Here is a 23,078-nt window from a genome sequence, read left to right on the forward strand (position 1 = left end):
TCTGGGAGTAAAGTCTCAGCTTCTCACCAAGGCCCAGGGCCCTGCGTGTACCACTCCGTCCTTCCTCCAGCAGCTCCGCCCCTCTCCTCTGCCACAAGTTCCACCACCCTGGCTTTCTAGCCGTTAACAGATGAAAGTGATTTGTAGTGGACCTGTCAGTTGCGAATGTGATTTCAAGGTGCTAGAAAATTTATTCTCTTTAGTCATTTGCATTCTTCCCTGCAATCTTGTTGACACTGTTCCTCTGCTAAGTTTTCTGACAGTAAAAACAATGAATTTCATCAGAGCCTTGCTGTAAATTTCAATAAGCACGTTCCAACTTAATGACACCCCTTCCTCAGCGTTCCTTCTGCGCGGCCCTGGGTGAGTGTGGCGTCCTGAGGTGTCCACCACCCCTGTGCACACCCTGTGCTGGGGATCAGACGCCAGAGGACAGACTTCCTGCAGGGCGATGCCCATGCTGATTTGACATCCGCTGAGGCCTTAACAGCTTTGGTGTTTTGCAAGCTGCATGAAGGAGCCTTCGCTTTGAAAGATGTGACATTTCTGGGCTGGCCCGGTGGTGCAGCGGTTAAGTGCACACATTCTGCTTCGGCGCCCCGGGGTTCACCAGTTGGGATCCCGGGTGTGGACACGGCACTGCTTGGCAAGCCATGCTGTGGTAGGCGTCCCACATATAAAGTAGAAGAAGATGGGCACGGATGTTAGCTCAGGGCTAGTCTTCCTCAGCAAAAAGAGGAGGATTGGCAGTAGATGTTAGCTCAGGGCTGATCTTCCCCCCCCAAAAAAGATGCGACATTTCTGTAAACACCTGGGAATAGAACACAGACCACTCCGCCTCGAGATTGTGCAAACCCACACGTCCACCCAAAGACGGAGACGAGCTTGTTCGTAGCAGCTTTATTTATAGTTGCCAAAAACAAGAAACAGCACATATGTCCGTCAGCAGCTGAGTGAAGAAACAAACTGTGACAGATTCACACAGTAGAATCCTGCACGGGAATAAGAAAGGAACTATTGTCTCATACACACGACAGCTCAGATGCGTCTCACAGTTCCAGCCATAGTCCCATGGTTGTGTGAAAAAAACCCACCACCGAAGACTACGTCCTGTATGGTTCTGTTCGTGTGAAGGTAAAGAGCAGGCAAAACCAGTCTCTGGAGCTGGCAGCTATGAGGAGAGGGGTTGACTGCAAGGGCCACAAGGACCCTTCCAAGGGGAAGGAATGTTCCGTGTCTTGCGGGGGCAGTGGTTCCACTGGGTGTATATGTATGGAGAAGGTCACTGAGCTTAATGACTTGTGAACTTTACTGTGTGTAAGTAATCCCTCAATAAAGTATATATATCAACAGTATATTATTTTAAAACCATGTGTTAAAACCTTTTTAAAGGAAGATAGACAAATATGCAAACCTCCCCACATGTTGCTTCGGCTCCTGCTTTGGGCTAAGCACTTCCATGTGCATTAGCTCATTTCATCCTCATGACTTCCCTGTGAGTTTTGCATTGTTGCTGGCGAGGGGCCTGCAGCTCAGAGAAGGAAAGTGACATGCTCGGTGTCACACAGCCGGTGAGTGGCAGAGCCGGGATTTGCCCTCGTTCCATCACACACAGGACTTTCTGAGCGGCCTGGGGGGTCTCTCTACCAAGCTCACGTTCATATTTTGCTCAGGGATGCTGCTGGCCTTCTCTGCCTGGAGGATGGCCTCTCCCCGGCCGTTACCTGCCCCTCCTGCACCCCCCAGCCCAGAGTGGTTCTAATCCAGGTGTGTCTTGCCCCCTCAGCATCCCTTTGTCAGCAGTGTCACCAGTAACAAGGCTCTGCGGGAGCTGGTGGCTGAGGCCAAGGCCGAAGTGATGGAGGAGATCGAAGATGGCCGGGATGAGGGGGAAGAAGAGGACTCCGTGGACGCCGTCTCGGTAAGGCCCGGAGAGCAGGCGCTCGGCGGGGCGGGATGCCCGCGGCCGCGGCTGGTGTGGGAGGAGGCCTGGGAGGTGTAGGAGGATTCCTCTGTTTCTCCCCAGCTTAGAAGTGTAGGCTCCCACACTACAGGTTACGTAAGACGGCAGGCGGGCCAGGGCAAGGCAGCGGGGCCTGTTGGCCAGATCGGGTCCATTTTCAGGAGGGACCAGAGTCTCGGTTTTCACATGAGATCTTCCAGTTTTAGAAGTTGGTAGCTGACGCTCCTCCAAGCCGTTTTCCTGTTGTGGCTCACAGACAAAATGAGAATGTTTTGGCATACTGTGGGATAAATGCAGATAAAGGCTGCAGGTGATCAGAGGCGACAGGCGGAGGGGCTCCGGCCACCCCAGGCCCTGTCTGGCTGCCCTGGGTGAGCCCCATGTCTTGGCATGTTCGTAACCCGTCTGCAGCTTCAGCACTTGGCTGACTGAATTTAAATTAAAGCTAATTTAAAGTATTTTAAAACATTTGAGCCAAGCAGAACATGTGTGTGGGCCGGATTCTGTCCTGAGCTGCTGGTTTTGGATCCCTGGTCTAGCCATTTGTGGGGGTCTCTTCCAGAGGGGGAGACTTGCTGTCTGGAAGGTGCTGTGGACATGGTGAGGCGGGGGCTGGACTTGTCCGTTGGGGGTGGACAATACGGCGCTTTCTCAAGTTTCCGTCAGGCCTGGGAGGAGCCTGAGGCTGGGGTGATCCTCGCCAGGAGCGAGAAGGGACACCCTGAGGAGGACAAGGGGAATCAGCACAGTAACCACAGCTGTTAGTACTGAGTCTGCTGAGTGCTGGGTGCTCTGTGCCTCTGACGGAGGAGAACAAGGCTCCATTTTACAGATGGGAAAGCTGAGGTCCGGGCAGGGAGGTGGCTGGCTGAGCTGATAGGCGGCAGGGCCAAGTGTGGGCCTGGAGTAGGAGAACCCAGGTGGGAGAGGGCGGCCACGTGTCTGGGGCCTGGCTCCAGGAGGAGGCAGCAGCCAGCGAGGCTGGGGAGGGAGGCAGAAAGCAGTCCTGGGTCTGCACAGGCAGGAGGCTCGTCCTTGTCGTGAGAGCCGTGGGAGCCATTGAGGGTTTCAGGCAGGGGCTGGGTGTTGGTGAGGGGACGCCAGGATCGATCTGAATTTTTGAACCATCGTTCTGGGTGTTGAACAGAAGGTGAATTAGAGTTGCTCCTGGAAGCTTCTGTATCCAAGGTTGAAAACCAGCAGCCCTTAGTGCTTAGTGTGATTCCGTTAATACCAAGTTTAAAACCACGCAGACTAGCCATGACACCAGCGAGGGAAGGCAGGGCAGTGATCATGTCAAGGGGAGGGATGGGCACAGTGGGGTCCCGGGTGGCCCGGGGCTCCACTCCTGACTGGAAGGGGGCTCCGTGGGTGCTCACTTTATTCATTAAACTGAACATTTGTGTTTCACCCACAGAAGCGGGTGTGTGTTTCACCATAGTAACATTTTCAGTACTTCCCACCCCCTAACAGCTCTAAAAAACCAAACGAAACTTCAAAAACTTAGTGGCCAATAGGCCGAATCCAGCCCCTGGACAGATTTGGTTTGGCCTTTATGCAATTTTTTAAAAAAATTTGAATTAGTTGGCATCTAAAAATCAGGAAATGTCACATGAAAATCCACATTCCAGCTTGTCTTAAAAAAGTGGCAGATCTGTCCCCAAAGGACCCATTTTCCCACATTGTCACCATTGGCTAGAGCAGAGTAGCCACTGCCCCCTTTAAACAGAGCATGAGCTGTCCAGCTCGCCACAGTTGCCTCCACTCCCAGGAGGAATAACAGGTATTAAATGAAGCTAAGATTAAAGATAATCAGGAGATGCCGATTCCTCAAAACAAGTAGTAATGTTATTATAGGTTAGGCAGTAGGGAGTGGTGAGGACTGTGGCTTACCTACTCTTAGCTTCCTGCGCCTGGTCCACGTCACCTTGTGGGTGTCTGACCTTCCAGCCCCTCTGTCTCTCTGACTCTTGTCTTGGATGTACAGTAGCATGGCCTTGACTGTCTTTTTTTCCCTAGCCTCTGGGGAACCACTCTCGGGACTCTTCTGAGGTGAGTCAGCTGAGCCTCAATGCTGACAACCTTCTCAAAGAATCATCTCTCACCCCACTGCCACCCAGCCAGCCTCAGGACAGTGTGGATGGACCCAGCCAGCCCTCTGGGGACGGATCCCTCCAAACCACTAGCCCCCCGGAGGTGGCGCCTGGAAATGAGAATGGCCTAGCGGTGCCTGTGCTCCTCCGAAAGTCCCGACCAGTGTCAATGGATGCCAGGATTCAGGTGTCCGAGGAGAAGCAAGCCGTCGACCAGGGTGGGGACCGCAGTCTGGCAGCCATCAGGCCACAGAAAGCAAGCCAGAGCCGTCCCAACAGCAGTGCCCTGGAGACCTTGGTCGACAGTAAGCTGGCCAACGGCAGCCTGGAGCTGCCCGCCCAGCCAGGCCCGTCCAAGAGGGACTCGGACTGCGGCAGCCTGTCCACCTCTGAGAGCGTGGACTACAGCACCTCTCTCTCCGCTGACCTGTCCCTGAACAGGGAGTCCGGCTCTCTGTCCATCAAGGTAAGGCCACTTCTGGTGCCACAGGCCAGCAGCAGGGGCTGCAGGGTGCTCTGTGCCCACTTCTGGTTTTGAAAGCGTTTAGTGGCTGCCTCCCATTCTGAGTGGTCTTAGTTCGGAGCTCGTAGTTTGACTCAGTTTTATCTCCAAAATATCTGAGTTCAGTCTGGGATTTAGTCACTTCGGGTAGTTGGTTCAGGTTTAAATTTCAGTTTGGGTTTCCGTTTAAATTGGGTTTGGTCAAAGGTAGAATTTGGGAGAGAGAATTCTAGAAGTGGAAGTTCTCTTATTTGGGAGTCAGCCATGTGGTCCAGCTGTCGACTATGCATTCAGTTAAAGGGAGTGAGCTCTAGGCTCTCTCCTGGCTCGGTGACCTTCCTGGAGGGGGTGACATTGTCAATGACAGCAGCCACCGCGCTTGAGGGCTCAGCTTGAGGCCAGCTCTGCAAAATGCTTTAAAAAAAACAAACCAAGGAGGCTCCTTCGTGATCCCATTGGAGGCTTGGGTGGGCAGTGGAGAGCTGGTGGGCCCCAGACTCTGCGCTCTGAACCCATTGTGCTTCTGCCTGCCAGTGGGAGCTGTGGCTTCCTCCTCCTCGGCCGGCTGGGAGGGAGGGGCCGACCCTTCCCCTGCTCGCTGGATAAATCGCATGATGTTCTTGAACTCACCATTGGTGGCCTGACTAGGCCACACTGAGGGCCTTGTCCCCACCAAGGCTGTTTTAGGGAATCTAGTCTATCTTTTAGTTTTTTCCTTCCATCGTTTGCTCAGTGAGAAATACAGCAGAGTCTCACAAAGACTTGCTGAGTGAAGGGGAGTGGAAGGAGGAGAAGCAGCTGGCTGGTGCCATGACCCGCTTCGGGGACAGAAAGGGAGCGCGGTTCTAACCGGTCCCGGGACAGGTGGGGGCAGCAGCAGGGCCCATCATCTCCCTTAGGACAGACGTCCTGTCCCTTCCCTTCTTGAAAAGACAGTAAGAGGGAAAAAAGAAGGTAATTTTCTCTTTTTAAACAGAGGCCCACCCACCCCGAGCAGCGTCCCCCGCCTCTCCCCTGGGCTGTTAACATTCCTTTGCTGGCTGAAGGGCAGCGAGTCAAGGAACACGGCTGTTCTGATAGGAGTCCACTGCTGCGTCAGCGTGCTGACGTGACTGGGAGCCTGTTGGCTGGGGGACAGAAGGCCTGTGCCCAGGAGCAGTTCTAGTGCGGGGCTGCAGGGCCAGAGCAGACTCGGAGGGGGAGGCTCCTGCCGCGGCGCCCTGGCTCTCGCTCTGGGCTGGCAGGCCGGGCTGGGCCACAGCTGGAAGGCAGGCCTGGGAAGCCCTCGAGAGGTCAGAGGGGGACATGCTGATGGCCCCAGTGCAGGCCCTCAGGAGGTCGGGACGAGAGCTTTCTGAGTATATGTGGATGCCTCTGAGAGCCCTGGCAGTACTCTGAGCTGTGTGATTCTTCACAGGAAAAGATAAAGATTACGCTCATCTCATGGTGGCCTCCTGTGGGGTTCAGGTCAGATCAGGTTTGGGGGCCAAATAGGTTACGAACTTCAGTTTTCCGGGCTCGCTGGATTTTGGCATCGTGGATAAGAGGTTGTGGTCTGTAATAGTAAGAAATAAATACCAAGTATTGAACACTTGCCATGAGCCGGGGGCTGTGCCGTGAGCCCCCCCCCCCCGCAACACATTCTCTCATTAAATCTTCGTAACCTCCCTAGGGGAACAAGTACTGTTGTTCTCCTCTGACAAGATGAGGAAGCTGAGGCTCGAACAGGACAAGGGACTTGCTCGGGGTCACAGAACCAGTAGGTGGTAGAGGGAGGATTCGAACCCAGCTCTTTCCGATGCCCCAGACTGTGTGTGCGAGAGGGTTGGCAGCTAGGCAGGGGAGGGCATCAGTGTCTGAAGGCCAAGATCAGGGAGAGGAGAGGGGATGAGCTCAGACACTCAGGCCCCCAGGTTGAGAAGCTTGACACAAGAAAGGGATCATGGACAGCCGCCTCCTGCCTGGACGAGGCTGAGGCTGTGGGACTGGAGGGCTGTGGGCCACACGCCCTGTGTCACCCAAGGATTCTAAGCTAAAATGCTGAGCTTTGCCTCATTATTTTCCCCTGCCAGGACTCAAGGCTGCACAATAAAACCCTTAAGAGGACACGAAAGTTTGTGGTGGATGGCGTGGAGGTGAGCATCACCACCTCCAAGATCATCAGTGAAGACGAGAAGAAGGACGAGGAGATGAGATTTCTCAGGCAAGCCTGGAAAGGGCCGCTGGTGGCAGTAACAGGGTTGGGGTCTGGTGAGAGGAATGCACTTATGACCTTTTGGTGAGAGAGCTATCTGTCTACAGCATGAAGTGGTGGATCAAGGAGGCAAAAGGAAACTGGTTTTGCTTGAGATCCTGCACTTCCCCTTCCACGCATGCATCCACCCATGCATCCATCCATGCATCTGTCCATCCATCCACCTATCCATCCATCAAACCTTTCATCCATCCATGCATCCGCCCATCCATCGGCCTGTCCATCCATCCATCCATCCACCCATACCTCCATGCATCCACCCATGTATCCACCCATGCATCCACCCATCCCTCCATCCTTGCGTCTGCCCATCCATCTTCCTATCCATCTATCCATCCATCCACCCTTCCATCCATCCACCCACCCACCCACACATCCATTCATCCATCCATCCCTCCATCCACCCATCCCTCCATTCATCTAGCTACCCAGCTACCCATGTATCTACCCACCCACGAGGTTGGAGGGCATGGTGGTGACCCAGATGGTTGAGGCCATTGCCTTTGTAGAATGTATACTTAATGGGCCAACACACAATACACAAGATAATTCCCAGCTGTGGTATACACTGTGAAGGAAGTAATGGCTGATATGATAGCGAGTGCTGGGCCGGAGCGGGACACTGCTTGGTGGGAAACCTCGGAGTGGAGCCTGCAGGGTGAGAGGAGCCAGCCGTAAGAGAGCTGGGGGAGCACAGAGGGCACTGCAAGGCTGGGGCCTGAGGAGTGACCACTTGGCTTGTTTAGGGAACTGAGAGCACTGGGCTGGAGCGCGGAGCGTGAGGGCAGGGCGAGAGAATGGGGTACAGTCCACAGGGGTCCACAGGGCCCAGGTCACATAGGCCTGTGGGCTGGAGTGGAGGAGTGGATTTTATCCCAGGCACAGCGGAAGGGGACACCTGGAGAGTGACCGCTCTAATATCTCTTTTGAAAGATGGCTCTGGCTGCTGGACGAGTCTTGGCTGGAAAGGCGCAAGACCAACACAGGGAGACAGGGAGGCCCCGTCCAGGACAGGGCTGGACAGAGGAAAGAAGTTGTAAGGTTCAACATGCATTTTGGAGGCAAAACCCGTGAAACCAGGAGGGATTGGAGTAGAGAGGAGGGTGCGATTCTAAGCTACTTGCTAGAACCATCTTTGCACTGTTAAGATGCCCAGGCCCCCTACCAGCCTCCTTAGGGAGGGGACCCTATTGCTGCCACTTTGTAAATGAGGAGCCGGTGTTTCTTGGCAGGTCAGTTACTGCCCCAGGTCACCCAGGCGAGCAGGGTGGAGCTGAGGTTCTAACCAGGTCTGTCAGCGTGAGGATTCTCCCAGGGGGCTGTGGGCGTGGGGTGGGGGCTCAGCAGTCAGGGAGGCCTTGGAGCCACGGAGCTCCCTTGGGGCCAGGCCTTTGCAGGCCAAATTCATTATTGGTTGGAGAACATTTCTAGAACATCAAACACGTTCATATTTTTTTAGAAGCACAAATATTCCAAAGCCAAATAGAAGCAGTTTGGGATGCTCTGGGGCACTTCTCCCCGCTAGGAGCCAGGGGGACGAGAGGCAGACTTTCATGGTGGTGTTTCTGCGTTCGGGCATATGTGTACACACACTCGCACACTGCTCCTCATCTGTGTGGGTTGGGGCGGCTCGGGGTGGGGGATGGTCGCTCTCGGTGGATGACACCACCTTCTGTTCTAATGGTCACCTGGAAGGTGATCTGTACTCTTCAAGCCTCAGACCTCAAGGGCTGGGGTTCCTTTCCGTCGTCCCGCCTCTGGGCAGTTCAGGTTCCTGGGGTTGAATTCCATGTCCACCACACTCCATCTAGAGGCAACGCCCTCTGGCCCTGGCGCTGGGGCCCCGCCCTCCTCCTGCGCAGAGGCACTGATTCTGCTCAGGTTTGAAAGGTGAGACTCAGCTGAGGTGGAGGAGAGGTGCGCTCCAAGAATGAGGCTTTGCTTGGTTGCCCACTGTGGTCGAGGTCCGAGTGTCCTGCAACCCCGGCCCGGCTGCAGGGGTGTGGAAGGCTCTGGTCATTCCCCTGCTGGCCCAGCCCTGGTCAGAGCTGGATCAGAGCATTTCTGGAGGATCAGGTCACATGCAGGCTTTTGAGTCATGTGACAGAATAGTCGCTCTCCCAGATTGAGGCTGCCAGGTCCGAGTTCTCTCTGGTTTCTCTAAAGTCGCTGGTGCCGGTTCTTTCCTTCTAGAGACGTCCGCCTGTCTCTGCCTGCCTTCCCCGTGAGAACTCGGGGTCAGGGAGGCTGGGACCTGGCAGCTCACCTTCTTTCTGTCTCCCTCTGTTTGTTATTTTGTCGCTTGTTCTCTAAGCCTCAATTTCTCTTGGGCGAGGAGTTCCATTTCTTTGTAAACACTCTAGAAAATCGCCTCTTCCCTTCTCACTTCCCAAAGAGCAGAGGCTCGTACGGAAGCTGCTCTCCGTGGCTGTGGAAGGCGTCTCTGGCATTTCCCAGAACCTGGGCAGCCTTTGCCTCTTCCTGCTCGCTATCGTTTGAGCAGCTACCACTTAGGGAGCGTTTGCCCCGTGCCAGGCAGGCTCTGCGGGTTCCATCTCCTTTAACCCTCAGAGAGCCTGAGGCAGAGAGATTATCTGCCCCATTTTACAGGTGCGGGAGCAGAGGCCTGTGAAGACTGGGGGCGCCCAGCTGGAAACCGGCAGGGCTGAGATTCAAACAAGGTCCCTCTCTCCCCAGGGAGCGTGCGGCCTCTCCTCCTGCAGCTGTTGGCAGGCACTTGGAGGCTGGACTAGAATAGGACAGAGGCCTCTTGGACCCCAATCCCGAGGGGCTGCCAGGGAGCCGCTGATTTACAGTCAGGGGCCCAAGTTCTTTCTGCATCATTTATGATACTTATCAATTTTTAATAGAGTCACTTGAGGGTTTATCCCACCAATATTTTTGCTGTGAGTCTATACAGACCCATATTGCCAATGTATATGTTATAGAATTAAGGTACATTATGTGGTTTAGGGCAAGTTTTTATGATGTTTATATTTGAAATAGGTGATACAATGTCATGGTTCAAAATTCAAAACAAAAAGAAGGGGGTAAACAGTGAAAAACCTCCCCCCCTCCCTCTCCTGCCAGGTGTCCAGTTCTCCTCCCTGTGTTAATGTTTTCTGGTGTGATGCTTCCAGAACTAGGAGAGTGAACACACGCACACACACGTGGACACACACATATCGTCTTTTTTTTCACCCAGATGGTAGGTAGCATAACAGACCCACATGTCGACATCCTGCTGTTTTCAGTTAGACATCATTCCATATCTCTCCGTAAAGAATGGTTACATTTTTAATAGATATTTTTCCATGTAGTTAAATATTTTCTAAAACTTATTTTAATGGTTATATAAAGTTACATCAGATTGGATATATCAATTTATTTAATTAGACCTGTATTGATGGACGTTTAAGTCCTTTCCAATTTTGTACTATTATGAGTAACATTGTTACAACTATCCTTATTTGGTTGTGTTGTGTATCTATGAATATTTCTTTAGAATCCATATCTCGAAGTGGAGCTCCTATGTCAGAAGGCATAAACTTATTGCCAAGTTGTCCTCCAGAAATGTACCAATTTAGACCTGTCAGCAGATTGTGAAAGTATGAATTTCCCGTATACTCTTGCCTATTTAGTTAATGAAAATAGTATGTCTTTTTAATTTGCATTTCATTTCCAAATAGCTGATTTCTTTTTATCTTTTGTTTCATGTTTGTTCATGTTCTGTATCACTTTTTAAAATTAGGATAGTCCTGTTTTTCTTATTGATTTGTAAGTACTCTTTGTATATTAAAATTACTGTTTGTCAGTAAATGTCAAATGAAGCCTGAGTTCTGCTCGTGCCTCTGCCCCAGACCCGTGTGATGGTGCTCCACGATCCAGCCTTCAGTGTCCCTAGCTAGGAGTTTTGTGATCCCTGATGCCGCTTTCTGACTGAAATGTCCATATCTGTTAACCCTTCAGGCGCCAGGAACTCCGAGAGCTTCGGTTGCTCCAGAAAGAAGAGCATCGGAACCAGACCCAGCTGAGCAGCAAGCATGAGCTGCAGCTGGAGCAGATGCACAAACGTTTTGAACAAGAAATCAACGTGAGTGTCAGAAAAGATGGGTCCTGCAGGGCTCCTTGCCTCCTTGTCTTCTTAAAGCAGAAGCTGCAGACAGGGGATGATTGGGAGTGGAGAGTAATTCACAGAGGCCCAGTGCCTGTGGTTTCCCGACTCATTAGGCATTGACTTGTAAAGACAGAATCAACATGAAGGTCACAGTGCTCCTCCGTGTCACACGGGAGGATCTCTAGAGGGAAGTTCACCTCTGTTGAGCACCATGCAAGCACCTTGCAAGATAGATGGTCTCGTCTCCCCTTTGCACATGAGGAACCAGAGACTCAGAGAGGTTAAGTGACTTGTCCCAGGTCACACTGCAGAGGTGGTGGAGCTGGGATTCAAGCCCAGGTCTGAGGACAAGCTCTGGGCTCTCCCCCTCCTGCTTTCTACCTCCCTCCAAAATATAAAGTAACTGCTGAATTTCCCTTTCTGCTCCTTCCAGGCCAAGAAGAAGTTCTTTGACGTGGAGCTAGAGAACCTGGAGCGTCAGCAAAAGCAGCAAGTGGAGAAGATGGAGCAAGACCATGCCGTGCGCCGCCGGGACGAGGCCAAGCGGATCCGCCTGGAGCAGGAGCGGGACTACGCCAGGTTTCAGGAGCAGCTCAAACTGATGAAGAAGGAGGTGCGTATGTGGGGGGCAGAGGCAGGGCGTCCAAGAGTGCTAGGATCCTCTCAGTTGCAAGTGATGGAAACCCCAGCTCCGCCTCACCTCAACAACAGAGGGAACTCTGGGGAGCTCGTGCCCCTGAGAAGGTCACGTCCAGGGATGTCTGCATCTTTGTGCTCCAGCTGTGCCATTAGAGCTCAACTTCTCCATCGTTTGGGCTCTGCTTTCCTCTGTGTTGACCTGGCTCCAGGCAGGCCCTCGCCATGTGGTCCCCGGCGGCTTCCTATCCTCCCTGCTTAGCGACCTCAGGTGAAAGAGAGCAGGAGAGAGGAGGGGTGACGGCCCAGGGGAATTTGAGATGCTGTCACCGGAAGCGGGCGTGAGTGCTGGGTGGGCAAACACACGTGTCCTCTATGCCCTGTCCTCTCTTCTCCCAGAATAGCAGTCCCCCGGTTTGGACTCACGAGCTGCTTCTTCTTTCCCCACCCACCTGGAAGGGGAAGGGGGAGGTGGCAAAGAGGCAGATGGTCCTGAGACAAGGGCAGGAGGCGTATCTTGCAGCCTGCCATGGGCAAGGGCATCTGGGTCCCAAAGAGCAGCCCATGCCTCCCTCTGTGGAGCCCAACACCTGGGGGCTGGGCATGCTTTCTCTCCTAGACTCTCAGGAGGAGGGAGGGAGCAGCAGGTGGAAGCCCCGAGGGCAGGTGTACCAGTCCAGGCCCTTGTCATCTCCAGATGGGAGCGGTGGGTGGACAGCCTCTAAGTGGTCCACGGGGCTGGGGGCCTCGGAACCCAGCTGCCTGACTTTATCATGCTTGGCATGACATTTGGTGTACCCACTGGGCCTCAGGCACTGCCTGTGGGAGCAGGGCCGGGCTGGGTGAGACAAGTGAGGCACTCACCTCGGGCACAAAATTTAAGGGGGCCGGAAAACTCAGTAACGAAGATAGATGGTATTTTAATGAAATGTTTAAAGTAAAAATGAGGGGCCGGCCCTGTGGCTGAGTGATTAAGTTCACATGCTCCGCTCAGCGGGCCAGGGTTTTGCTGGTTCGGATCCTGGGCGTGGACATGGCACCGCTCATCAGGCCATGCTGACGTGGTGTCCCACATAGCACAGCCAGAGGCACTCACAGCTAGAATAAACATCTATGTGTTGGGGGGCTTTGGGAAGAAGAAGGAAAAAGTAAATAAAATAAAAATTAGTGCAAAATATTCATGATGAACAGAGTATCAGTTATTTAAAATAAAGAAAGGACCTGACAGGGCTGGGGCCAGGGTGCGGCGGTGAGGCTGAGCCTTGCTGCTGTATGGCTGGATCCTGTCTGTATCTAAAATTTTAGTATTTTGTTCATGACTCTTTTTTGCCTGAATTTTGGTTTTTTACAATGTTCATCTTGACTGCTGAGTGTTTTGGTGTTGCCTTTTGTGCCTGAGGCGAGAGTCTCACCTGCCTTCCCTGGGTCCTGGCCCTCCTGCTGAGAGAGGGCTAGGGGGGCTGGAGCAGAGGCCGGGAGCGATGCTGAGCACACCCCCAGCTCTAGTGCAGCAGGCACAGGCTTGGGAGGTGGCCTGGCTCTGAGTCCTGGCTCGTGGCTCAGAGCCACCCGTTGGACTTTGCACTAGCTGCTTCCCTGAGCCCTAGGGCCTTCTGTCAAAGTGGGAGTTATTCAGCTACTGTTTTATTGAGTATCTACATGTGTGGTCCTGTGCTAGGTGCCGAGGATACTGTACTGAACAAAATAGACAGGGTCCCTACCCTCCAGGAGCTGTTAATTGCCAGAGAAGCCAGAAAAAAAACCCAGTACACCATCAAATAGATAAAATACTTACCAACTGCATACATCTGTGAAGGCACATAGGCTAGTTAACAAGAGAAGATATGGAGAGGTCTGCTTTAGAGTGGTCTGGGAAGGTGTCTCAGCATATGACAGTTAGGCTGAGACCACAAGGATGCTGCCAGGCATAAGAACATTCCAGGGTAGTGGAGTAGCATGTGCAAAGGCCCTGAGGTGTGGGAAAGAGCTTGGAGTGTTCGAAGAGCTGAAAAATGATCAATGTGGTGGGGACTCAGGAAGTGTAGGGAAGATTAGCATGAGATGAAATTGGACAGGTAGACAGGGGTCAGATCATGGAGGGTGGTAGGCCATAGGCAGGAGTTTGCTGTTTTGTTAATTAGTTAACCACATATTCCTCACACAGCTATTTTGAGCATTAAGTGAGAACTGCATTAAGCGTTAGAGCCAGTGTCCATGCAGAATAAGTACTTGACCTTTTCAAAGAACAAGCTTTTAGTTTCATTGATTTTCTATTTTCAGTGTTACTGGTTTCTGCTTTTGTATTTGGTTTGGGTTTAAATTGCTCTTCTTTTTATAGTTTCTTAATGTGGAAGCTTAGATCATTGACTTGAGACTATTTTTCTTTTCTAACATAAGCATCTAATGCTGTGAATTTTCCTCTAAGCTCTGCTGTAGCTTCATCCTACAAATTTTGATAGATTGTATTTTAATTTTTATTCAGTTCAAATTAGTTTCTAATTTCCTTTGCAACTTGCTCTTTGACCGATGGGTTATTTAGAAGTTTATTTAATGTTAAAATGTGTTTGGACTTTCATATCTTTCTGTTACTGATTTCTAGTTTAATCTCATTGTGTTTAAATAACATATATATTTTTTAAGATTTCAATTTTTAAATTGATCAAGGTTTGTTTTATGCCCCAGGATGTGGTCTGTATTACTGAATGTTCCTTGTGCGCTTGAAAACGATGTATGTTCTGTTGCTGTTGGCTAGAGTGTTCTATAAATGTCAAGTAGCTCAAGTTGATTGATAGTGTTTTCATGTCTGTTACAGCCTTACTAATTTTCTGTCCATTTCTTCTATTGGCTACTGAGAAAGGAGTATTAATATTTTTGACTATAACTGGGGATTTATTTAATTTTCTTTTCAGTTCTGTCATGTTTTGTTTCATGTTTTTGAATTCTTTTGCTTTTTAAAATCGTCATATCTTCTTAGTGAACTGGCCCTTCCTTTTATCATTATGTAATGTCTTTCTTTACTCCTGATAATATTTTATGTTCTGAAGTCTTCCTTGATATTAATATAGCCAATCCTGCTTTCTTTTTGATTAATGTTTGCATAGAATATCTTTTCCCATCCTTTTAATTCAACCTGCCTATATCTTTATATTTAACCTGGGTTTCTTGTAGACAGCACGTACAGTCGTGCATCGCTTAATGATGAGGATATGTTCTGAGAAATACATTGCTAGGTGATTTCCTTGTTGTGCGAACATCATAGAGTGTACTTATACAAACCTAGATGCTATAGCCTGTTATACACCTAGGCTCTATGGTACTGATCTTATGGGACCACTGTCATATATGTGGTCTCTTCTTGGCCAAAATGTCATCATATGGCATATGACTGTAGTTGGGCTTTGATGTTTTAAAATCTAATCTGAAAATCCTTGTCTTTTTTTTTGTTTTTTTTTTGTTTATTTGTTTGTTTTTGATTGGCACCTGAGCTAACAACTGTTGCCAATCTTCTTAAATCCTTGTCTTTTACTAAAGGTGTTTATGCCATTTACGTTTAATGAAATTATTACTTGTTTTCTGTTTGTCCTCTCTGACTTTTGTTCCTCTGTTCTCCCTTTTCCTGCTTCTTGTTGGAATATTCGAATATTTTTAGAATTACATTTTAATTCATCAGGTAGCTTAAGTATCTCTGTGTGTGTGTGTGTGTGTGTGTGTGTGTGTGTGTTCAGTGGTTGCTCTATGGCATTATAATATACTTACCTAACTCCTTCAGCATCTATGTAGAGATATATTGTAACATTTCAAGTAAAATGGAGAAGGCTCACAACCATATACATTTCTTAATACTCCCCCGTTTTTGTTGTACTTGTCATATGTATTATATCTATGTATATTAAAAATCTCATTAGACAATGTTATAACTTCTTTTGACAATGTTATAACTTTTGCTTTAAACAATCGTCCCTATCTTAAAGATCTTAGGAGGAAAAATTACTTATATTTCCCCACATATTTACCATTTCTGTTGCCTTTCTTCATTCAAGGGTCCCCCTTGGATTATTTCTCTTCAGCCTGAAGAACTTCTGTTTAGCTTTTTTTGCCGACAACAAATTCTTTTATTTTTCCTTCATCTGAGAATATCTTTATTTTGCTTTCATTCCTGAAAAATAATTTCACTGGACATAGAATTCTGGGTTGACCATTCTTTTCTTTGAGCAGTTTAAGGATGTTGTCCCACTGGCTTTTGGCCTCTGTGGTTCTGTTGAGAAATCCATGGTCGTTGAAATTGCTCTCCTCCATTAATGTGTTATTTTTCTCTAGCTGCTTTCAAGAACTTTAAATCTTTGATTTTCAAGAGTTTCATTTTGCTGTGTAGAAGTGTAGTTTTCTTTGAATTTAATCTGTTTGGGTTTCATCAAGCTTCTTGATTGTGTACCTTTGTGTCTTTCACCAATTTGGGAAGTTTTTGGCCATTATTGGTGTGTATTTTCTATACCAGGCTCTTTCTCCTCTCCTTCTGGCACTACCAAAGATGTGAATATTAGACCTTTTGATATTTTCCTGTAAGTCCCTGAAACTTTCTCCTTTTTAATCCTTTTCTCTCTGTTGTTCAGATTGTATAATTTTTATTAGTCTTCATTTTCACTGACCTCTCTGTTGTCCATTCTGCTATCACTGCATCCAGTGCTTTTTGTTTTTAATTTTAGACGTTGTATTATTTAGTTCTAAATTTTCTGATTGGTTCTTTAATAGTTTGTATTTCTCTGCAGTAAAATTCTGTCTTTCCATTGATTTCAATTATGTTTCCCTTTAGCCAGCCCTGGTGTCTAGTGGTTAAGCTTTGGCACTCTCAGTACTGTGGCTTGGGTTTTTTTCCCGGTGAGGGAACCACACCACCCGTGTGTCAGTTGCCATACTGTGGCAGCTGTGTGTTGCTGTGATGCTGAGAGCTGTGTCACTGCTATTTCAAATACCAGCAGAGTCACCCGTGCTGGACAGGCTTTAATGGAGCTCCAGACTAAGGCAGACTAAGAAGGAGCTGGAACCCACTTCCAAAAGAATTGACCATGAAAATCCTATGAAAAGCAGTGGAGCATTGTCTGATAGAGTGCTGGAAGGTGAGAGGATGGCGTGAAGAGACCCGGCAGGGTTCCACTCTGCTGTGCACAGGGTCGCTAGGAGTCGGAATTGACCCCACGGCGCAAACAACAAATGTTTACCTTTACCTCATGGAGTGTGGTCATAATAGCTGCTGTGAAGTTTTTGTGTGATAATTCCAGTGTCTGTGTCATCTCAGAACTGGCATCTGTAGATTGTCTTTTCCTTTGAGAATTGGTCATGTTTCCTGATTCTTTGTATGTGGCATAATTTTGGATCGTGTCGTTGACATTTTGAATGTTCTATTCTGTACGCTCCGGGTCCTGCTATAATCTTTTGGAGATTGACTTTCTGCTTTAGCAGGCAGGGCACTGTTAGGTTCGGACCACCAGTGCCATCCCATCTCCTGTGGGCGGAGGTCCCGGTCTTAGTCTAGTTTTCACAGCCTTCTCTCTCTTCTGCTTTTTCTTGCTCATGCTCAACTTAGGGAGGAGCCTGAGACTTGTGTGGGTTCATATGCAGAATTAGGGATTTCCCTTTTCTGCTGTCTTCTCTCCAGGGTTCTTCCCACACTCTCTGACCTGCACAGGCTCCTTTTCCTGGTTCTCTGGACAGAAACATGAGTCTTTTTACAGAGTTTTAGCCACCTTCCCCACTGCACTGCCGTGCAGCTCTGAACTGGTGCAAAGCCAGGAGAGCAGAAGGAAAAAAATAGGAACCTCACCCCTGTTCCAGCCCCTTCTAGAAGTTTTGACTCCCTTTCATAGTGACCTGCTTTTCTTTACTTTTCAGAGTCCTCAGGTAGTTGCTTTTTGATTTTGTCTAGGGTTTTTCATTGTAATCAGCAAGAGGAGAGGCCGTTTGGTTTGCCTCACCATGCCAAAGTAGAACTCCCCTAGAAAGTTCTTTTATGATCCTGGACGGTATTTTTCCCTCACCAGCTGCTCCTGAGCCCTGTGCCATTGAGCGCCTGTTTGGGGGTGTTGGGCCCCTGTGCGGGTGAAGCTTCCTCAGAACGGTCTGAGGAACTTGGAATTCCTTAGAAAGAAGCGCCGTGAATCCCTTCTCTCCTGTTACAAATGACAGAAACCCAGCTCCAGCTGGCCCGAGGGTGCTTCCTGCCACTGACCAGGAGGCAGGAGTGTCCCCAGGAATCCTTCTTTCTCGTGTCTTGGCGTTGCCTCCCTGCAGTGGTTCTGCCTTATATCCCTCCAGGGTGGCCCGCGGTGGCCTGCATCCTCCCAGCTTAGCCACCCCAGAGGACAGAGAGCGGCTCTCAGCAAGTTCCAGAAAACACCCCAGAGCTCTCACTGGCCCGGCAAGGATCATGTGCTCATCTCTGAAGCAGTCGCTGAAGTCAGGGCACGGAATATGCGGGATGGCAGCCTGGATCAGTGCCCAGCTTAGCGCCACATGGAGGGGGTGGCTGGGGGTCAGCCCCACCTGAATGGCAGGGACTGAGGAGGCGGCACCTTACGCACGCAGTCTCAGCTGGGTGATAGCGCCCCCTAGGGGTTAAGAAATCTTAGATATTATAATGGTTTAACAGGTTGAGAGTATAGCTGTGGGTTAATATTTCATACGGGTGGGTGATTAGGAAAAAAGATCTAAAAGGACTTATGAGGAGACAATAATGAAGAAAAGGTTGAGAAACTGCCCTAAAGGAAACTGAGATGCTGTGTCATCAGAAGCTGGGGGGTGGATACCAAGCAGCAAAGATGGCAGCTGTCTGCTCTGGGCGCTGGACAATGGAGCCAGCAGCAGCCGGGCTAGGCCAGCAGGGGCCTCGTGTCAGAGAGGCCTGGTGGAGAGCAGGTGGGGCCTGGTGGCTGGGAAGCTGAGCCTCGTCTTCGGTCTCGCTGGCCCAGGAGTTCTGGGGTTGAGGACTTCTTTTTGAGGCAGTGTGAGGAGGTATCCTGACCCAGCCCCTCTCTGCTCTCTGGTGCAGGTGAAGAATGAGGTGGAGAAGCTCCCCAGACAGCAGCGGAAGGAGAGCATGAAGCAGAAGATGGAGGAGCACGCGCAGAAGAAGCAGCTTCTCGTGAGTCCTTGCCGCTAGTCAGGAAGTAGAGGGGCTGGCGAGTCCCAGGTGTGAGACCCTGAATGGTGACCCGGCCTCCTCTCTGTCTTTGCTCATGTCCTGCCCCTGGAATACCCATCTCTTATTCTGGATGCCTAAACACAGCCTATCCTTGTTACCATCCCTGTTGTCACCTCCCCCATGCAGCCTTCCTTGCCTGCCCTCACTCCAGCTGGCAGTGAGCTCTCCTGTCTCTGGATACCCCAGCCCTTTACATCCACCTCTCCCAAAGCCTTTAGTGCCTCCTAAAGGCTTTGTTTGTACGTCGCATCTCCGTGACCAACCCAGTACATCCACCCGCCCACTGGTGTCTTTGGCGTCTCAAAAACATCAAACCCATGATCTCTCAGGCCTGGACCTGTTCTCCTGTTCGCAGGGGCACCATCCTCCATCGTGGTGTCAGACCAGGAACATTGTCATTCCTGACCCTCTTTTTCCTCCAATCCTTCATCACCTCCTGAAGTGTAGATTATTTTTTAAAATTCCAAGCCATCTCTGGATCTGTTGACTTGTCAACATCTCTGCGCCCCCCTCGCCATGGTCATCTTTTGCTGGGACTGCTCCAGTAGCCTCCAGTGGGTCTCTCCGCTTCGCCTCTTGCTCCTCTGCCGTTCCTCCTCTCACACCAGCAGGGGCGATCACTACGAATTCCACATCTGATCCTGTCACCCTCCCCCCACAGCCCCAGGCCTTGAAGCCCTTCAGTGGCTTCCCCTTTGTCCATAACATAAGAGCAGCCTCCTCATGTGCTTACAAGGCTCTGCAGGCCTGGCCCCTGCCAGCCTCTCTCGGGTCCCCTTTGCCCAGCCTCACCCGCCTCCTTCTCCTCCCTTGTGGGGCGGTGCTCTCGTTTTCTCCCACTACGGAGTCTTGGCACATTCTGCTCCCTCTGCCCCCAAATGCAGAGAAAGTTAGAGTCGACATTTACAAGCGCTCTGTCTGTTGTCTGGATTAGCCTTGGTGGCTCACCAGGGTAGGTGCTGTTTGTTCTCTCCTTTGTAGAGGAGGAAACTAAGGCTCAGAGAGGTGGCATTGCAGAGGTAATAGTGGGGCCAAGCCCTCAGACTCAGTCTGATTCACACTTGATGTTCTCTCCAGGACACCATTCTACTGTCCTGTAACCTGTCCCTTGACACTATGATTAGGGCTGGGGGGGTCAGGGAGACAGGCCCTCATCCCCGCAGAGGGAGGCCAGTTCTGACAGTCGTATCAAGAGCCTCAGAACTGTGATATCCTTCAGCCTGAATATCCTGCTTCTGGAGACTGTTCCTGAGGATTAGTCATCACAGAGGTTCACAGACATTTAGCTGCCAGAATGTGAAGAGCAGCACCATCTAAAATAGAGAAAATCTGGAAGGAACCAATTCTATATTGGGTGGATAAGTTAGGGTATAGCCATACCATGAAATATTTTCAGCCAGTCAAACTCATTTGATAGAGGTCGGCCTGGTGGCATAGTGACCAAGTTTGTGCACTCCGCTTTGGTGGCCCAGGGTTCACAGGTTTGGATCCTGTGTGAAAACCTACACACTGCTCATCAAGCCACGCTGTGGCGGCATCCCACAAACAAAATGGAGGAAGACGGGCACGATGTTAGCTCAGGGCCAGTCTTCCTTAGCAAAACAAAACAACAACAACAACAAAACCTCGTTTGATAGAATATTATATTATAACATGGAAAGGTCTTTTAAATGAGTTTTTTAAATTGTGGTAAAATAGACATAACATAGAATCACCATCTCAAACACTTTTAAGTGTACAGTTCAGTGGCATTAAATACATTCACGATGTTGTGCAGTGATCGCCACCATCCATCTCCAGAACTCTTTTCATCTTGCAAAACTGAAACTCTGTCCCCATTAAACACTAACTCCCCATTGCCCCTCCCCGCAGCCCTGGCAACCACCATGCTGCTGTCTGTCTCGATGAATTTGACCTCATTTAAGTGGAATCATACAGTATTTGTCCTTTTGTGGCTGGCTTATTTCACTTAACATAATGTCCTCAAGATTCATGCATGTTGTAGCATGTGTCATAATTTCCTTCCTTTTTAAGGCTAATATTCCATTTGCCACATTTTGTTCACCCATTTGTTTGTCTGTGGCGTTTGAGTTGTTTCCATCCCTTGGCTATTGTAAATAACACTGCTGTGAACATAGGTGTGCAAATATCTAAGTCCTTTTAAATAATTTTTGTGAAACAACAACAATAGATGTAGGTACATTTGTATAGTTACACCACAATAGTTGCTAATCCTGCGTGATAGGATTAGTGGGGGTTTTTAGTTTCTTATATGTTGTCTAAAATTTTTTAATTTTAATATTATTTTTACTGTTTATTATGAAAAATTAAAAACATAGGCAGAAATAGGAATAATAGTATAATGAATGCCCATATACCTATCGTCCACGCTCAGTAATTATCAGTTCACGTGCACTCATTCCCCCACTCTTCTGTATTATTTTGAATCAAATCCCAGACATATCATTTGACCTGTAAGTATCTCAGTATGTATCTCTAACAAAACAACCACAATACCACAAACACACTTTAAAAAGTTAAATATTTAACAATAATTGCTTCATAACACATTTGCAGTCAGGTCAGTATTCATGTTTCCGATTGTCTCATGAAAGCCTTTTTTTTTTTTTTTTTTTAACAATTTCTCGTTTGAATCAGGGTCCAGATAAGGCCCACATGTTGCAGTTGGTTGATATGTCTCTAAGTCTCTCTTAAATTTCCCCTTCATATATTTTCTTTTCCAAATTTTCTTTACTGATCATGATGACTTTTTTTCTGTAATAAAAAGTTGAGACGCCAAAGCCAGTGCTGGGTAAAGGTCTGTCCTCCTCCCCGACAGGACAGGGACTTCCTGGCCAAACAGAAGGAGGACCTGGAGCTGGCGATGAAGAAGCTCACGGCCGACAACCGGCGGGAGATCTGTGACAAGGAGCGCGAGTGCCTCACGAGGAAGCAGGAGCTCCTTCGAGGTGGGTGTCCGAGAACAGGTGGCGCCAGGTGGACCCAGAATCTCTGAATGGCCATCCCAGCCTCGGCAGCTAGGTCTTCTCCACCCTGAAACCAAACATCCGTCCCGGGAAACGCGAGGAAATCTCCCGCTGAAGTCAGGGCCGAGGCGAAGATAGCAGTTAGCACCAACGCTATTGGACGTTATTCCAGATGTCAAGGGGAGACAAGGAAGCCCTGTCGAGTGGGCAGAAATTGTAAATAAGTGAGCTTGGTGAGGGGGTGGTGGGAGGTGGGGACAGTATGGAGACCCCCTCATAGCAGCCGCGACGTCCTAAGCGACTGCTCTGCCAGGCCGGTGCCAGACCGTTTTCATACCTTCGTCTCGTCGAATCATCACCTGACTCTGCAAGGCCCTCCTCCTGTGTTCTCCCCGTTTTGATGGACGAGGAGTCTGAGGCTTGGAGAGTGGCTGTCGTTTGGCCGAGGTTGCACGGCTCCTGAGTGGTGGGGTGGGCCCTGGACGTGGGTGTCACCTTGGAGCCGAGCGCTTTACTACCCAGGTGCGCTGGCATCTCAACAGGCTTGCGTGCTGGCTAATGCCCCACAGCACGAGGCCTTCCAGAGACAGCAGGGCGGGCCTCCCCCAGGGAGAGGAGGGCGGGGGAGCTCCTGGGGAAGATGCGGATGGGGGGGCTTACATATTTGGATGGTGTCGCTCAGATGGGGAGATTCTGCGGTAGAGAGCTCTGAAGGGTAGCAGGGCATGGGGTCTTTGTGGCTCTGGGATTTGTCTTATCCATGGTTGGTAGACGCTGCATGCAGGTTTGTGAAGTACACAAAGCAAGCAGACTCTAATGGCTAAAAATCTGTTGTTTGAGCTACATTTGAAACAACTGGATGAGTGAAAACTCCTGTGGCGCCTGTGGGCTTTTGGGCCTGTGGTCCGGCCTGCCACGAGGAAATGGACACAGAGCTGATAGAAACGCGCCGCGTCTGGTGCCCTTGTCTACCAGGTGCCGCAGCCAGGGTTTGATGGCGATGCAGTTAAGCAGTGCAAACCCCTCAGGACTTGGGGTGGATGGCAAAATGGGGTCCTCGATGTCCCGACACCCTGAATAGAGCCATGGATGTTTCAGGAAAGGCTGCATTTCCTTTTTCTGTCCTGTAATGTCCATAAGAACCGTCTCACTTATGGGACAGTGGTTCTAGTTTTGGTTTGAAAGCCAAATCATGTTGCAATGCACCATGGTCAGACAGCAGTTTCCAGAGAACAGGAACGCAGGGCAATCCACTGAGCATTCGCCATGGGTGAGCACGGCCTGCCTGTGCCTTGCGGGGCACGCAGACTCCCTCTGACGTCAGCTCCCTG

At 49.9% G+C, this 23,078-nt stretch overlaps 1 protein-coding gene across 2 annotated transcripts in view; it reads left to right on the forward strand.

Moving 5' to 3' along the window:
* STK10 (serine/threonine kinase 10) overlaps positions 1 to 23,078 on the forward strand; it is a 107,644-nt gene that overhangs the window by 71,814 nt on the left and 12,752 nt on the right. For both annotated transcript variants that reach the window (XM_023617241.2, XM_070233897.1), the window contains exons 8-14: positions 1,787 to 1,921; positions 3,983 to 4,522; positions 6,631 to 6,761; positions 10,782 to 10,905; positions 11,363 to 11,542; positions 18,608 to 18,700; positions 21,600 to 21,729. In XM_023617241.2, the coding sequence (XP_023473009.1) occupies positions 1,787 to 1,921; positions 3,983 to 4,522; positions 6,631 to 6,761; positions 10,782 to 10,905; positions 11,363 to 11,542; positions 18,608 to 18,700; positions 21,600 to 21,729 (1,333 nt within the window). The remainder of the gene's footprint in view (positions 1 to 1,786; positions 1,922 to 3,982; positions 4,523 to 6,630; positions 6,762 to 10,781; positions 10,906 to 11,362; positions 11,543 to 18,607; positions 18,701 to 21,599; positions 21,730 to 23,078) is intronic.

The sequence above is a fragment of the Equus caballus genome, chromosome 14, assembly GCF_041296265.1.
Source record: "Equus caballus isolate H_3958 breed thoroughbred chromosome 14, TB-T2T, whole genome shotgun sequence".
Classification (NCBI taxonomy): domain Eukaryota; kingdom Metazoa; phylum Chordata; class Mammalia; order Perissodactyla; family Equidae; genus Equus; species Equus caballus.